Source organism: Diprion similis, chromosome 13 (genome assembly GCF_021155765.1).
Source record: "Diprion similis isolate iyDipSimi1 chromosome 13, iyDipSimi1.1, whole genome shotgun sequence".
Taxonomy (NCBI): Eukaryota; Metazoa; Arthropoda; class Insecta; order Hymenoptera; family Diprionidae; genus Diprion; species Diprion similis.
Window position 1 is genome coordinate 1,634,183 of NC_060117.1, and position 14,343 is coordinate 1,648,525.

The 14,343-nt window shown below is 38.1% G+C and overlaps 4 protein-coding genes across 4 annotated transcripts in view; all 4 read left to right on the plus strand.

Annotated features, from left to right (window-relative positions):
* The window catches only part of LOC124414106 (balbiani ring protein 3-like), a 32,127-nt gene extending 27,507 nt beyond the window's left edge, over positions 1-4,620 (plus strand). The window contains exons 10-11 of the transcript XR_006929922.1: positions 1,889-1,891; positions 4,610-4,620. The gene's annotated coding sequence lies outside the window, so the exon portion shown is untranslated. The remainder of the gene's footprint in view (positions 1-1,888; positions 1,892-4,609) is intronic.
* On the plus strand, positions 33-1,390 carry LOC124414110 (DNA repair protein RAD51 homolog 1). Its single transcript, XM_046895030.1, has 2 exons — positions 33-223; positions 368-1,390. The coding sequence occupies exons 1-2, from the start codon at positions 128-130 to the stop codon at positions 1,301-1,303; spliced, it is 1,032 nt and encodes a 343-aa protein (XP_046750986.1). The 5' UTR covers positions 33-127; the 3' UTR covers positions 1,304-1,390.
* On the plus strand, positions 1,898-5,532 carry LOC124414109 (dipeptidyl peptidase 3). Its single transcript, XM_046895029.1, has 5 exons — positions 1,898-2,081; positions 2,481-2,778; positions 2,861-3,147; positions 3,287-4,764; positions 4,887-5,532. The coding sequence occupies exons 2-5, from the start codon at positions 2,500-2,502 to the stop codon at positions 5,039-5,041; spliced, it is 2,199 nt and encodes a 732-aa protein (XP_046750985.1). The 5' UTR covers positions 1,898-2,081; positions 2,481-2,499; the 3' UTR covers positions 5,042-5,532.
* A 5,266-nt stretch (positions 5,533-10,798) lies between these two features.
* LOC124413806 (ribosomal RNA processing protein 36 homolog) lies at positions 10,799-11,906 on the plus strand. Its single transcript, XM_046894585.1, has 3 exons — positions 10,799-10,896; positions 11,012-11,522; positions 11,720-11,906. The coding sequence occupies exons 1-3, from the start codon at positions 10,849-10,851 to the stop codon at positions 11,860-11,862; spliced, it is 702 nt and encodes a 233-aa protein (XP_046750541.1). The 5' UTR covers positions 10,799-10,848; the 3' UTR covers positions 11,863-11,906.
* Positions 11,907-14,343: the final 2,437 nt, after the last annotated feature.

Sequence of the window (14,343 nt, forward strand, 5' to 3'; positions counted from 1 at the left end):
GATATTGTTATGGCGGGAAACGATTGGCAACAGTGAAATTGTGATTGGATCGTCCCGAAATTCGACTATAGAATTACGCACCAAGTGATCTTCTTTTACTTCGCTCAGCAGTAAAAAAATAACAGAAATGGCAGTAACGGCCACGGCAACTACCGCGTCTATCCAGGGCGACGAGGATTTAGAAGAATTTAATCCACAGGCCAAATTGATAAAGGCTATAGAAGTGAGTAATGCGTGCGACCCAACCTAACCTAAATTGGCCCAACTCAAGATGAAGTGAACTTTCTCTAACAATAGAAGATTCCCGGTTTTAGCTTGTTTTTTCACCGCTCGTTGGAACAATTATCAAAGTTTCAACCTTTTTTAGGGCAATGGCATTACCGCGGGTGATGTTAAAAAACTGCAGGAGGCAGGCTACTACACTGTCGAGTCAGTGGCGTACACACCGAAGAAGCAGCTCATCACGATAAAAGGATTGAGCGACGCAAAGGTGGATAAAATACTAGATGCTGCGTACAAGATGGTGGTCATGGGCTTCAAGACGGCAACCGAGATCCACCAGTACAGGGCAAACACTGTGTATCTGACAACGGGATCCGCGGAACTGGACAGACTCCTGGGCGGAGGGATTGAGACAGGTTCGATAACCGAGATATTCGGGGAGTTCAGAACAGGCAAGACTCAGATATGTCATACGCTCGCGGTCAATTGCCAATTGCCAGTGGACATGGGTGGTGGGGAAGGAAAGTGCCTCTACATCGATACGGAGGGAACGTTTCGCCCTGAGAGGATAATCGCGGTAGCAGAGCGTTACAAGATCAGCTCTGAGTCTGTTTTGGACAACGTCGCCTGTGCTAGAGCCTTCAATACCGATCATCAAACACAGCTGCTCATCCAGGCTTGCGCGATGATGACGGAGTCTCGATACGCGCTGCTAATCGTCGATAGCGCCACAGGCCTGTACAGAACGGACTATTCGGGTAGGGGGGAGTTGTCAGCTAGACAAATGCACCTTGCAAGGTTCCTAAGAATGCTGCTTAGAATCGCCGACGAGCACGGCGTAGCCGTTGTAATTACGAACCAGGTTGTCGCCCAGGTCGACGGCGCGGCCAGTATGTTTGGCGGCGATCAGAAAAAGCCCATCGGTGGTAACATCATCGCTCATGCCAGCACCACAAGGTTGTATTTAAGAAAGGGCAGAGGGGAGACTAGGGTTTGCAAAATATACGACTCGCCCTGTCTGCCGGAGAGCGAAGCTATGTTCTCTATAAATTCGGATGGCGTTGGCGACGCCAAAGAATAGTATCGGTAACAAGTTGACTAATTTTTGTGATACGATATACTACGTAGGATAAGATAACTCTTAACATCAAAGATTTAATATTTTTATATATGAAAACGTATTAATTTGTATCGTAGATTAGTATTTTTAATTTACCGTTAATAGTTAAGAAATTTAATTACAATAATTGAATGAATAAATGGATAATTTTCCTTGTGTAAAAATTGTATGACTGGTATTAATATAAAATGCGTGTATTACGAATTAACAGAAGAAAAAACAAATCATAATGAATTAATAAATTATCTTCACTTTCTTTGCTTTCTTCTTAATCATTTTCAATCGTTATTCCAGACCTTTGAATATTTTTTTTAAATAATCATCCGAATTCCTATAAAGAAGTTACACTTCGAATTAACTAGAGTTCAGTGGGTATGGCTTATCGCGGTGTGAATCGATTCTAGAAAAAATCGATTGTCAAAATATCGATACAGAACATCGACTATCGCGACATGAAATATCGATTCTTGAGGAGATCGATCTAGAATCGTCGATCCCTAGTGCGATTGTAATACTGTAGAGTGGTTTATACATACGTCTCATGAGTGTGTATGTGAAACTACACACGACACCAACGACCGGCGAAAAATAATCGTTTAGGTTAAGTTATCAGTAACGTAATCGTGTCAGTTTTATAATCGCGTATAATTTTGAGCCCAGTTCGGCATTCTTCGTCCCGAAGATAAAAAGTACAAAACTGTTTGTTGTGAAACGGTCTTGAATAATTCCAGATTTAAAGGTGGAGCCTGTTTCCTTACTTCTGTTAACTTTCAATTTTCTCCTCTGTCTAATTATTCACATAATATTATCTCAATCATCATGATTATGATGAAACGATGCGTGCCGCGAATTCTGCTGCAGCTTAGAGTAAACAGAAAAACAAAGACGAATCGCGCGTTCGATGCGAAAAGTTTAATAAGCATGGAGGAAAGATCGTTTGGTACACGCAATTTCGAGTCAATAACAGACGTTAAATGGAGGTTGAATAACGTGAAAAGAGGTTATTGTTTTTGGTGGGTTCACGAAGGATTTAAGAATATTAAAATCTCAACACGACCGCCGTCTCGTAATCTCTCTTCAGTTTTTCTATCGTCGAACTTCTCGCCTCTTGTTCAACCACCGTTTTCCTTTTTTCCAGCCAGTCTCGCGCCTTCGCTATGACGTCAGACGATCATTCTCACTTCACGCTTCCCAACAACCAGCCAGTCGTCGCCTTAGAATGTGAAACTGCCTTCAACGCCTTGACTACCAAAGAGAAGCTCTACGCTCACTATCTCAGCCAAGCAGCCTGGAACGGAGGTCTGATCGTCCTGATCCAAACCTCTCCCGAATCGCCTCTAATCTTTGCGCTCCTCCACTCGATCTTCTCTGCCGAGCCAATTTCAGACCTCAAAAAGTCTGCACTTACTGCCGGAGTGACCGACGATGAATTTACGGTAACGGAAACGAGGATCTACCGCGAACAATTATTTCTGCGACCTTGTTAGTCGATACATATTTTAATCGATCCTCTTTCAGGCATTTCTGGTCTACGCAGCAGGGCTTTTGTCCAATGCAGGAAACTACAAATCTTTCGGAGATAGCAAGATCGTGCCAAACCTGGAGAAGAAAAAGTTTGAGGATATCGTCAAGGCCTCCAAGGCTTACGCGCAAAGTTTACAAGACATACAGTCTCTTTGGAGTAAAGTAGAAGCGAGGCTCTACTCTCTTGACGACAGAGCAAAGTCGCTCGGCCTTGGCGACAAGGGGACAACGACTTACTTCTCTGCCAACTGCACGACGGAAGATGCTGACCTGGTGAACAGGTTAGATGTTCGATGTTTTATCGGTAGTTTTATAAAAATGCTGGAAAGAAATTAAGAAAGAAAAAAACTCAGAGTATACATGTAGTATTGTACAAGAATAGAACTTAGAACTTATTCAGTTGTTGATTTAAAACTAAAGGTTCATGCAGAGCAAGGGAATGGAGTCGTACAACGCGCGGTGCTTTAAGACGGTACAGCCTGTGACTGACCCTGGCAAAAAGGGCTCCGTGACGTACGAGATCAGACTGGCATCCGTAATGACTGGAGACGATCCAAAGGTTACATTGCGTGAAGAAACGTTCGAAGAGTCAAAGTTCAGGGTAACAAGAGGCGACTACAGCAAGCTGCTCGTTCCTGTTGTGGATAACTTGAGAAAAGCGAAAGAGTACGCGTCCAACGAGACGGAGAAACAAATGTTGGACAAGTATATCAGCCATTTTAGTAGCGGTTCGCTGAACGAGCATAAGGATGGATCGAGATTTTGGATCAAGGATAAGGGGCCGGCAATAGAGACCTACATCGGATTCATAGAGACGTACAGAGACCCTGCAGGGCAGCGGGGCGAGTTCGAAGGGTTCGTAGCGATGGTGAACAGCGAGATGTCTCAGAAGTTCACTACGCTTGTTAATCGGGCCGAAGAGCTACTGACAAAACTGCCCTGGGGCAGGGACTTTGAGAAGGACGAGTTCTTGCGGCCGGACTTCACCAGTTTGGACGTCCTGACTTTTGCCGGCTCAGGCATTCCCGCCGGTATAAACATTCCCAACTATGACGAGATCCGTCAGTCGGAGGGTTTCAAGAACGTCTCCTTGGGAAACGTCATACCTGCGAACATGAAGCAGGATGTAATACCGTTTTTGTCCAACGAGGATCAGGCGCTAATGAACAAGTTCAGGATTCAGAGTTTCGAAGTGCAGGTCGGACTCCATGAGCTTCTTGGTCACGGCAGTGGAAAGCTCTTCAGAAAGCTGCCCTCCGACAAGTTCAACTTCGATATTGAGCGTGTGAAAAATCCGCTCAACAGGGAGCCGATCACCAAGTATTTCAACGAGGGTGAAACATACGATTCTAAATTTGGCGCTATGGGTTCCACCTATGAGGAGTGCCGGGCCGAAGCTGTTGGCCTGTATCTCAGCTTGGAGAAGGATATAATAAAGATATTTGGGTACGAAGGACAGGATGCGGATGACATAATATATGTAAACTGGCTCAGTCTATTGTGGAACGGATGTGCCAAGGCCCTCGAGATGTATCAACCGTCGACGAAGAAGTGGCTTCAAGCTCACTCTCAGGCACGCTACGTCCTACTCAGAGTCTGTCTGGAAGCAGGCGAGGGGCTGGTCAGTGTCGTCGAAAGCGAGCCGGGCAAGAACCTGAGGATTGTTTTGGACAGGAGCAAAGTAGCCACGGTCGGAAAGACCGCGGTCGGACAATTTCTCACAAAATTACAAGTCTACAAGAGCACAGGCGATGTCGAAGCGGCTAAAGCCATGTACGACAAGTATAGCGAGGTCCCTGAATCCGGTCCTCAGCCCTGGGCTCTTTGGAGGAAAATTGTGCTCGATCATAAACAGCCGAGAAAAATATTCGTGCAGTCTAACACCTTCGCGAACAGTGGTAAGTATCGATTCGAGAACTTAGTTTCAATGCTTTTTAACTATGGAATTTCACAGATTTTGACTCTTGGGAAGGGTTGATAATAACTGAACGAATAATTATCCATCCTTGAATTTCTGCAGAGGCTGGTAAGCCACCCACTAGCGTGACGTTGAAGAACTACGAGCCGACGTTTAATGGTCTGATCGAGTCCTGGGTGGATCGTTTCCCGTCTACCGAGGTGACCACGACCCTTCTCGAACTGTGGGCAAAGGACCAGAAATACTTTTCAGAATAGGAAAAAGAACGCCACTGCATAAATTTGCGTCAATTCAGGGTGTTGCTTGTGATACCGTGGTATCGATACTTACCATGGAGTAAACAAATTTTTCAACCTTTGTCTTTGATGGAGGTGAGTTCTCGGTGTTGAAGGTCAATAAGAACGGCATTAATAATTCTGACCTTTTACCCTGGGGGTGTAAGGCTCTTCTTAGAACTAAAATTTATTATATTTAAGAATTCAAACAAAGGGAACAGAGAATGCGGCAAGAAATGGTGGCAAATTTATAATATACTACCAGTAATCCCGGATACGCATTACTGTGACTTAGCTCAAAATAATGATCTGCAAAAAACTAAACAAAAAGATTTTTTTCTCTAGTTAATTAGAGATGCATCAAAATCCATTGAAAATCAGTCAATTACACATAAAAGACAAACAGAAACTTTCGTAAATTATTTGTATCCGGTATTCAAGCCTCGGTCGTTTTCATCCTCCCAAAAGGCTGAAACGGCTAGATCATAATAAGAATAGTGATAATATTAAATAACAGTAAATATACGTTTGATACAATATTGATTGAAACGAAATATTGATAATAATAATTATCTCGTCGTATTTTCGATCTTACCCGGCTCACGATCCTCTCCAGCCTTTCCTCAATCGCAATATAAGAGTGCGAATTGTTTGTTCGTGGTCTGTATAAAAATAATGATCGGTAATTAGTTATTTTAAGATTTTTTGTGTCATCTCTTAGTAAAGTCTTGAAATTTAATCAGATATACAATTTAAAATAGATTTTTCGAAATAATTTTTGAAGTGAATACGTTACCGACATACATTTTTCATTCAAACTTAGTTCCAAAGTCTGCCGCAGGCGTCGCTGTTGCGCGCCATCTTTCTGTGCTATCTTCAAGGCACGCACGGAATTCTGGGACGCCGAGGAGTTCGAACGTGCCTGCGTCGTATCCTGCGTTCCGGATTCGTGCGACTTTGAGATGAATTTAATAGATTTCTGTTATTAACTCGATACGTGGAGCTGATCTTGGTAAGTAATTGTCAAATAAACATTTCAAAGTCACACGGAGTTGTATTATCACGTGGTATGTTTGCGACTGTTTTTTTTTTTCATCGGTAAACAAATGACGATCGGAGTTTGGCCGTTGCGTTCTTACACCGCCGACTTTTCTAAATTCGTAAATATTTTCGGTATATTCGTAAAGTAATCATGTGTTGAATGTGTTAGTTACTCTAAAACGTTCCATTTTTCGTTTTGTTGCGATTATTTCGAGTCCAAAAGTGTATACGATCGCTATAACAACGTTCTTACATTGCACGAAGAGTCAATCGATATTGAATCGTGTTTTCGCAAAGCTGTTGATCGATGTGAAGTTGTTTCGGGTACGAATTGCATTCGAATAGTGTAATAGAAACAACAAATATAAACCCTTCGACTCTGTATAACTGTTATTTTGAATTTTCAACAGGCATATGGGCGAGCGCGAGAGCTGACTAAACCATCGACTTTACGTGGTGAAGATAATCGCCGACGAAGTTCTTGACATCTTGGGGTTGACAATGAGAGCTGATTTGAACGATTCAACATTTTCGAAACATCCAACGACCGGTAAATTTTTGCATGCGAATTGTTATAAACTATATCGAGACGCCGGCTTCTTGGCCCACGTTCATGCATGTTTAAATAGAATGAAATGTTTTCGTAAATCCGAATTCGTCGTACGCCATTGCGAGTTTTTTTCACCCTCTAATATTTTGGGAAACTGATAATTCGATCTTAAGCTTGCCACGCCGAAATGTTGAATACATTTCCTCCTTGCAATTGTCGCAACGAATTTTGTAAACTATTATTTTCACGATGTGGGCAATTGGACGGGTTATCGAATTCGACAATTGTAGTGGTAGAAGTGATGACTTTGCGATCTTGGCCTTTGTTGAAAAATACACTTTCTAAATCAGGAATTTTTTGGCTTTATCATTATAAATTACTGTGATTGTTTTTTTTTTATCTGATTACAGAAATAAACTGTACCAAGATTGATCGACGTTATCGAATATTTGAGTCGAATGCAGACCCAAGGAACAAATACTGGAAAACAAAACGCAGAAGCTGAACAGGTCAAAATGTAAGTAAGTAAAAATACACTTTCGAGATCATTCTTTATTGCACTATCATGCGTCTTTGGCTTTTAGAAAGTTGCCCATTATATACGAAAACCATACTAATATTTCAATGTTGTGTGTATTGATTTTGAAGATAAAGTAATAATAAATTTTCATTATTTTTACCCGATAATAGGCACAGACTGTACCGTAGTACTACAGGCCGCATTTAGCAAAGATCTGAACCAACATGGACAGATGCTACTTCATTCAATGCATGAAGTAACTGCAAGAAAGAGGTAAGAGAAATACGAATATTGTTTTTAATCATCGATGATGTTAGCGCTTGATTTCGACGAATATTGAATTCTTCTTACTTACTTGATGCATTTATTTGATGCTGGTGTTTATTCGATATGCCTTTGTATAGTCACATGAAGTCTGATCAATGTATATGGCGTGTCTAATGTTTTATTATATTTTTATCACAGTGTGAAAAGTGCGACGCTTCGACATTCAACCTGGACAGACGCTGCGAGAGTAGCTTCATCTAAAGTTTGCTAGAAGGAGCAACCTGGAGAAGGTAAGAATACTCATTTTAATAACAGTTTGATAATTTAAGGGGAGCTTACCTTACAGATGTACTAATCAGAAGTAATGGTCGTAAAAGCTTGCACATTTTTTTTTAAATACTGTTGTAACCGTACCTAAGATGCGGTGAATAAGCATGGAAATAGACAATTGCAATGATTAATTTAGGAACTGAAAATCTGCCGTATACTAAATTAATTCGGATTTCTTGTTTCGTTTTTTCCAGAATTAAGCAGCGGCATCCGAGTAACTTCTCCATTACTTGGCAACGTTGGTGAGTTTGCATGTGTTGGGTTATTGGTATATTTCCCTGGGACTCCTTCACCACGTGGCGTGGCGGTAACAATTGTTATACACAAATTTTCGATATCTTAACTGCACAGATAGGCTCATTCGCGATCCCAACGTTGCTTGACTTTGAGTCGAATCACTTTTTTGCAATTGATCTCACCATAGCTTCAGTAAATTAAAAATTTTTGCACGTTGTTGAGAGCGGAATGAGCATCGCGACAGGTAACCATCGCTTACTCGGCATTCGCGGTATCAAATTGTGTTTAGTTATTGCAAATGAAAAAATCTACGTTATTAAATTTAACAATGCTGTCGTTTCAGCGGTGGATCCACCTGAGGTTTAATTTTATTTACATAAATTTTCAATTTGCATACTATATTCATTATCTTGAATCATTTAGAATTTTTGTAAGTATCAATCAACCGCAAACTTAGCTCGCTTAGATAAATGCTGATGAGCATGTAGGATGTTTCTATATCCCATTTTACAAAATGTTAATGTACCATCGACAGTCAGATTAAAAAATTACGATTCTCTATCATATCAGCTATCAAGTCAAGTTATTTCCTGAATTAGTCATACTAGTTGTCAAAATGTTTAATGACAATAATGTCATTAAAATAACCGTCTAACGTTGTTTTGACTTAGTTTATCATTTTTCGAGTATCACTATTTTCAACAAGATTGTATATAAGCAGCTGAGTGACTGTATGGTACCAAAACATTTTTCTCCCTACAGGTAATCAACGGAAAAGTAAGTCAGAGTTACCACGGTGCAAATGAGTAAGAATGACGTGTGTTGGAGAGAATGGAGAATCGTGTAGATCGGATATAGGTAATCGGGTAGGTAGGAAGGTGTTCGTTTTGGGATTCGTCGCGGGGTTTATGCATGTGCGTGTGAGTGTCTTTCTTTAAAACATTTCCGTTGGGTGGTTTATTTGGGAATCAGGCGAGGGTAGGAAGGTCGCGATGTACCGCGATGCTACTAACTTTTGTATTCCACAGCGTCAAACGATCACTGATATTGTTCCCCTTAAAAATTTTTAAGCTTTAAAATTTGATGAGATTTAATTTTCCATTCTTTTGTCACTCTGCAACAATTTTTCAACCCTCATTAAGTCTAATTATTCATTAATTATCAGTCATGATGTCGTTCCATGAATCTCTGTGATCGTCTGAATGGGCAAAACGCATCTCTGGATCATCTATCGCGTTCCGTGGTACGCTATAGATGAGGAGAGATGCTGAGCTCGAAGACTTCGCGTCGAAGAGGACCGCCGACCGCCACGCCACACAATAATGCATGCCTTAATCCCATCTCCCTCTCCCTGGACTTTCGCATCTGAGAACAACAATTCCCATCGGAATGTGTCGGATTAGAAAATACGCAGATGAGAATTGTATTTCTACAGAATTTTGCGACTAGTTCTAGTGATTTAAGGCTTTTACAAAAGATTGTCATAAACTATAGACGACAATCGTCTTTTGCGTGACAATTACGCCAGCGGTATATCACACAAATTTAAAGCACTCTTGACGCGTTTTTTTTTACGAATAGTGAAGTGTTCAAGTTTGAACGCGCGTTTTTCGCGCTGACTTGATACTCTTCGGCTCTGAGTGAAAGCATGACATTTGTGATTTGGCGTTCAACGAGCGGGTATAAAAATCTCGGGATCTATGGATCTACGTGTGGTAGTCCACGTAATGAATAATAGTGAAGAATCTTGTAAGTATTTATGAAATATATCTGAGATGTATGTATGTACAAGGAATATTCATTTTACTGATAGTATTTTTCTTATGTTTCAGGACAGCGAAACAATTTTTTCACAAGTACACTGATTGTGAGAAATAAAGAGAGTATTCAGTCTATCACAATATTGACATTACTAATCTTTAGTAGAAAAATGATGTTAATTAAAAAAAAAAAAAAAAAAAATACAGTAATCAAGCAATAGACGGGCTATTGAAGCGAATCTGATGTTGGGCTCAACATATTTTCCATCAGTGTAAGTAATACTTTTCTCGTTTTGCTGGTCGTACTTTTGTCTATGTTACGGTTGATCAATTTTTTCCTTATCTCAGATATAATGTTAAGGTTTTTCATATCTAGAGCTAATTACTTTTTCGTCCGTTTCAGCCTTATTTCGACGGATTTACAATTACCGATGGAGTTCACAATCGCCGTAATTACAAAGTAGGTATAGTCAAATTAATTAATTGTAGTATTTAAGGATTTGGTCATTTTTGTTGATCCTTTTTGTGACGTAATTTCATCTCGAGTTGCTCACAGTCCGTTATATAAATTTCGCTGAAGAATTTCGCAGCCGTCATTCCTGGGTACAAATTTTGTTAATCTTTATTCATATACAGTGTGTACCTACGTTGAAAATGCGTTCAGTGTTATCTATCGATGCAACGCCTCTGAGCGTTACTTTATCCTAACTCAACTATCAAGAGTTGATCTTTTCTCACCCTAAAATATCAGTTTTTAAATAACACCGTCGTCTCTACTAGTTTTTAAGTTTTATCCTAAATTTAATAAGACAAGAAAAGCGACTGAAACCCTAAGCCAGCATTTCCGTTTAGCGTCATAATCATGTGACGTACAAATACGGACTTCTTATTGGCTGACAGAAACGCGATGCAATATGGCCGACGGCGGGCGCCATTTTGATAATGTCGTTGCGACGGTAACGACGAAGGTAAACACTAAACAGGTTATGTTACATAACCTAGTAATCGAGTTGTTTCCAGTGTGTTTGTGCAGATTTGAAGAAAAATTTGCGAGCTAGTCTTAGAGGAGGAATACTTAAGAGAAATGGTATCGAACGAAGAAGACATCGTCGCCGAGGAAGACGCTGACCGGGTAAAAATTTTATCGAGGTTTCAGAATTTTATTTCACGTTATGTATATTGCAGCTGGATTTTATGCTCTAAAATAAGTTAGCAAAGAAATTCTAACTGAATTGTTTAATTCTCAGGTGAAAATCCGCGAGGAATTATCGACAATGAGTTTCGAGGATTTGCAAAAATTGAAGCAAAAGCTTGGCACGAAAGTTTACAACGAGGCAATGTTCGGAGCGAGTCGCAGGAAGAAGACTGACTTCAAAAGAGAAAACAAGAACAGGCCTCGCGAGATGACGTCGAAGCTCCAGGTTCCGAGGTTCAAGGAAATTGTACCCGTGAAGAAAAAAATTGTCAGAGATCCGCGTTACGACAGCCTGTGCGGAACGTTCAATGAAAAGGCTTTTAAAAATTCGTATAAATTTCTAAACAATATCGTGGAGAATGACGTCAAAGCGTTGAAAAAGGAACTCGAAGAAACCGAAGATCCCAAGATGATCAAAAAGATAAAATACCTAATTCAAAGGCTGGAGAACCGTCAGAGAGAAGAAAAGAGGCGAGAAATTAAGGAGCTCAGAGAAGCTGAAGAGAAACAGGAGAAAATCGAGACTCTTAAACGCGGCGAGAAGCCAGTATTCAAAAAGAAATGTAAGCTTGCTAGTTTTCTACTAGATTAATATATCCTAATTTCATTTATTTCCTTAACTTTGAATCAAACTATCAGTTTGTTGTAAGATCGCCCCTGTCGTTTGACCGTTATCGAAATAGTCGATCGAGCGTTTCGTGCCGATGTTCATATTCATATTTGTAGCGAACCAACTAACTTAGATGGAATATTCTTTCAGCGGAGAAACGAGTGCTGGAATTGGTTAGTCAGTACGAGGAATTGAAAAAGTCTGGAAAATTGAAGAAACACATCGAACGTTTGCGCAAAAAGAACGCCAGTAAAGACAGAAAGAAACTTGCGATACGGGATACGGATCTATGAATTATTATTATTATTATTATTATTATTATTCGTATATTACCGTTGTTCATATTTTTGAATAAAAAAAGAAAAAAAAACTACAGTTCGTACGTTTTTTTACTCGTGGTAAATTTTATTTTGGAAAATGGGAAATCAGGTTCGGGTTTACGGATCGCCGCACGAATAAAAATAGAAAACATGTCTATTAATTATGTATTTTTTATTTAACATCAAAAGTAATGACACTTGGGTTGGACAATGTCGTTCGTTTTTTGTTTTTATAATTTTTTTTTTTTTTTTCGTTTTTTTGTTTGGTTTTTTTTTTCTCAAAGGTTTTTTTCCAACGGTTTTTTGCGTTTTCCTTTTCCTCTTCTCATTCCGTGTTTACACCGAAGTTATTTTCTTACGTCTTTTCTTTGTATATCTCTTCCTTTCCTCAAAATCATCATTATTTTCCATAATTCGTCGTCGTCCTGATCGTCTTCGTCTTCGTCTTCTTCGTCATATTTTCTTACCTTGTCTCGTTATTTTGTTTACTTTTATGTTATATTTATTTATCGATTTTTTTCTTGTCATTTATCGTTTACTTTTTTACGTGTGAAAATGAAACATAGCATAGAGAGATAACGAGTAATAATCGCTTAATCAATCAATCAATCAATCAATCAACTAATCAATCAATTAATCGCCGTACGAAAGAAGAAATTATTTATAGTCGAAGTAAATAATTATAGATGAACAATAGACGCGGGTATTTGTTTAATATAATAAAAGTATAACTGACGTAGGGATAAAAGCTGCGTATATGATGTTTGTTTGTTTGTTTGTGAATGTGTGTGTGTGTGTGTGTGTTTTTTTTTTTTTTTAATGTTTATTCCATATTCTAATACATACATATATATATTGTTGTTGTTTTTTAATTTTCTTTTTTTTGTCTCTCTTTTCTTCAAATCTTCTTTCGAATCGGATCCCCATGCAGTCACGCAAACGATCTGTCTGTGTCCGTGTAATATAATTATCATTATTATGTTTTTCCTTGAAAATATGTACAATACTGATGAAACATTATTAAAGTTTTTTGTTGCTGTTGTTGTTGTTGTTGTTGTTTTTTTTTTTTTTTTTTTGTTGTCGTCGTTGTCGTCGTTGTCGTTTCTCGGTGGTTTTTTTTTTTCTTTTCTCGCTGGCTCCATTTGTTTGTCAAGTTTCGTTTGTTTTCATTCTTTTTAATTACATATCGTTTAATCATTAAATGATTATTGAATATATGTATATCGTGGTTAAAATTATTTTCTACGTAAACGCGATTGTAGGCATTTATGTTATTATAATTGCGAGTAATAGGCTGGGCGAGATTTTATATAGGATAATATTATGTAATATCGCTTGTCTAACAATAAATACAATTTCATAATAGACGTATAATAATTGTACAAATATACGATTAAATGTGATCAATAATTTTCGATCTTTCAATAGAGACAGAGAGAGAGAGAGAGAGAGAGAGAATAAAAATAAATAAAGTAAAAATAAAAATCCTAATTATACGTTGCAAAAATCTCGTTCAATAAAAGATATACGTACGTACGTACAATTATTTATTATATGCAAAAGAATAAAGTAAGAAGAAGAAGAAGAAGAAGAAGAAGAAGAAGAAGGACGATGAAAAAGTATAAGAAAACGAAAGAACAAATATTCATATCGTGGAGGAAAAATTTTTCCTTTCTCAATAATAATAATGTCAATAAGAAAGTCCCGGAATTTGAGCACAACTTTCTTGCATTAGTTCAAAAGACATTAATTATTAAACCCATATAATATCGTACAATATTATACGATAATTATTTTATTGTATATCGTAGGATTTTGTTTTTTTGTTTTCTATTTTTTGGAAATTATAACAATAATCAATATTCAATAATTGAGACAATAATAGTCTTGTGGATATTTTTTTTTTCACCCCGTTAATAAATAAATAAATACCGATTAATATTATTTTATAATAAATAATGTATTACATATAGACGCGATATTACAAAATTTTCTCCGTTCTGTAATTGTAATTCAGCCTTGCCCCGCGTTCGCAATTTGGTCTTGGACCAAAATTTTTTCTTACACATTTTCATTCGTTTAATTTCACTATTTGTTTTTAATATATCTTTCTCCCTCAACTTTTTTTCGCATCCTTTTCATTTTCATCTTCTTTTTATATGCACGGAGTACGGAGTTTTCTTTTGCGTTAATTATTTTCATTTTTTGTCTTTTGTGTGTGTGTGTTTTTTTTTTCGTCGGGTTTCTTTTTCCCGTTAATCTTTTTTTCCTTTCAACAACACGATCTAGACTAAACCATACGTGTGTGTATATATGATAGTAGTAGTAACAATAACAATAACAATAACAATAACAATAATAATAATAATAGTAATAATTACGTTTAATAATATCTTATTGTAACAAGTATATTATCAGATTTATCATTATTGTTATTATTAAAGTAATGACGCT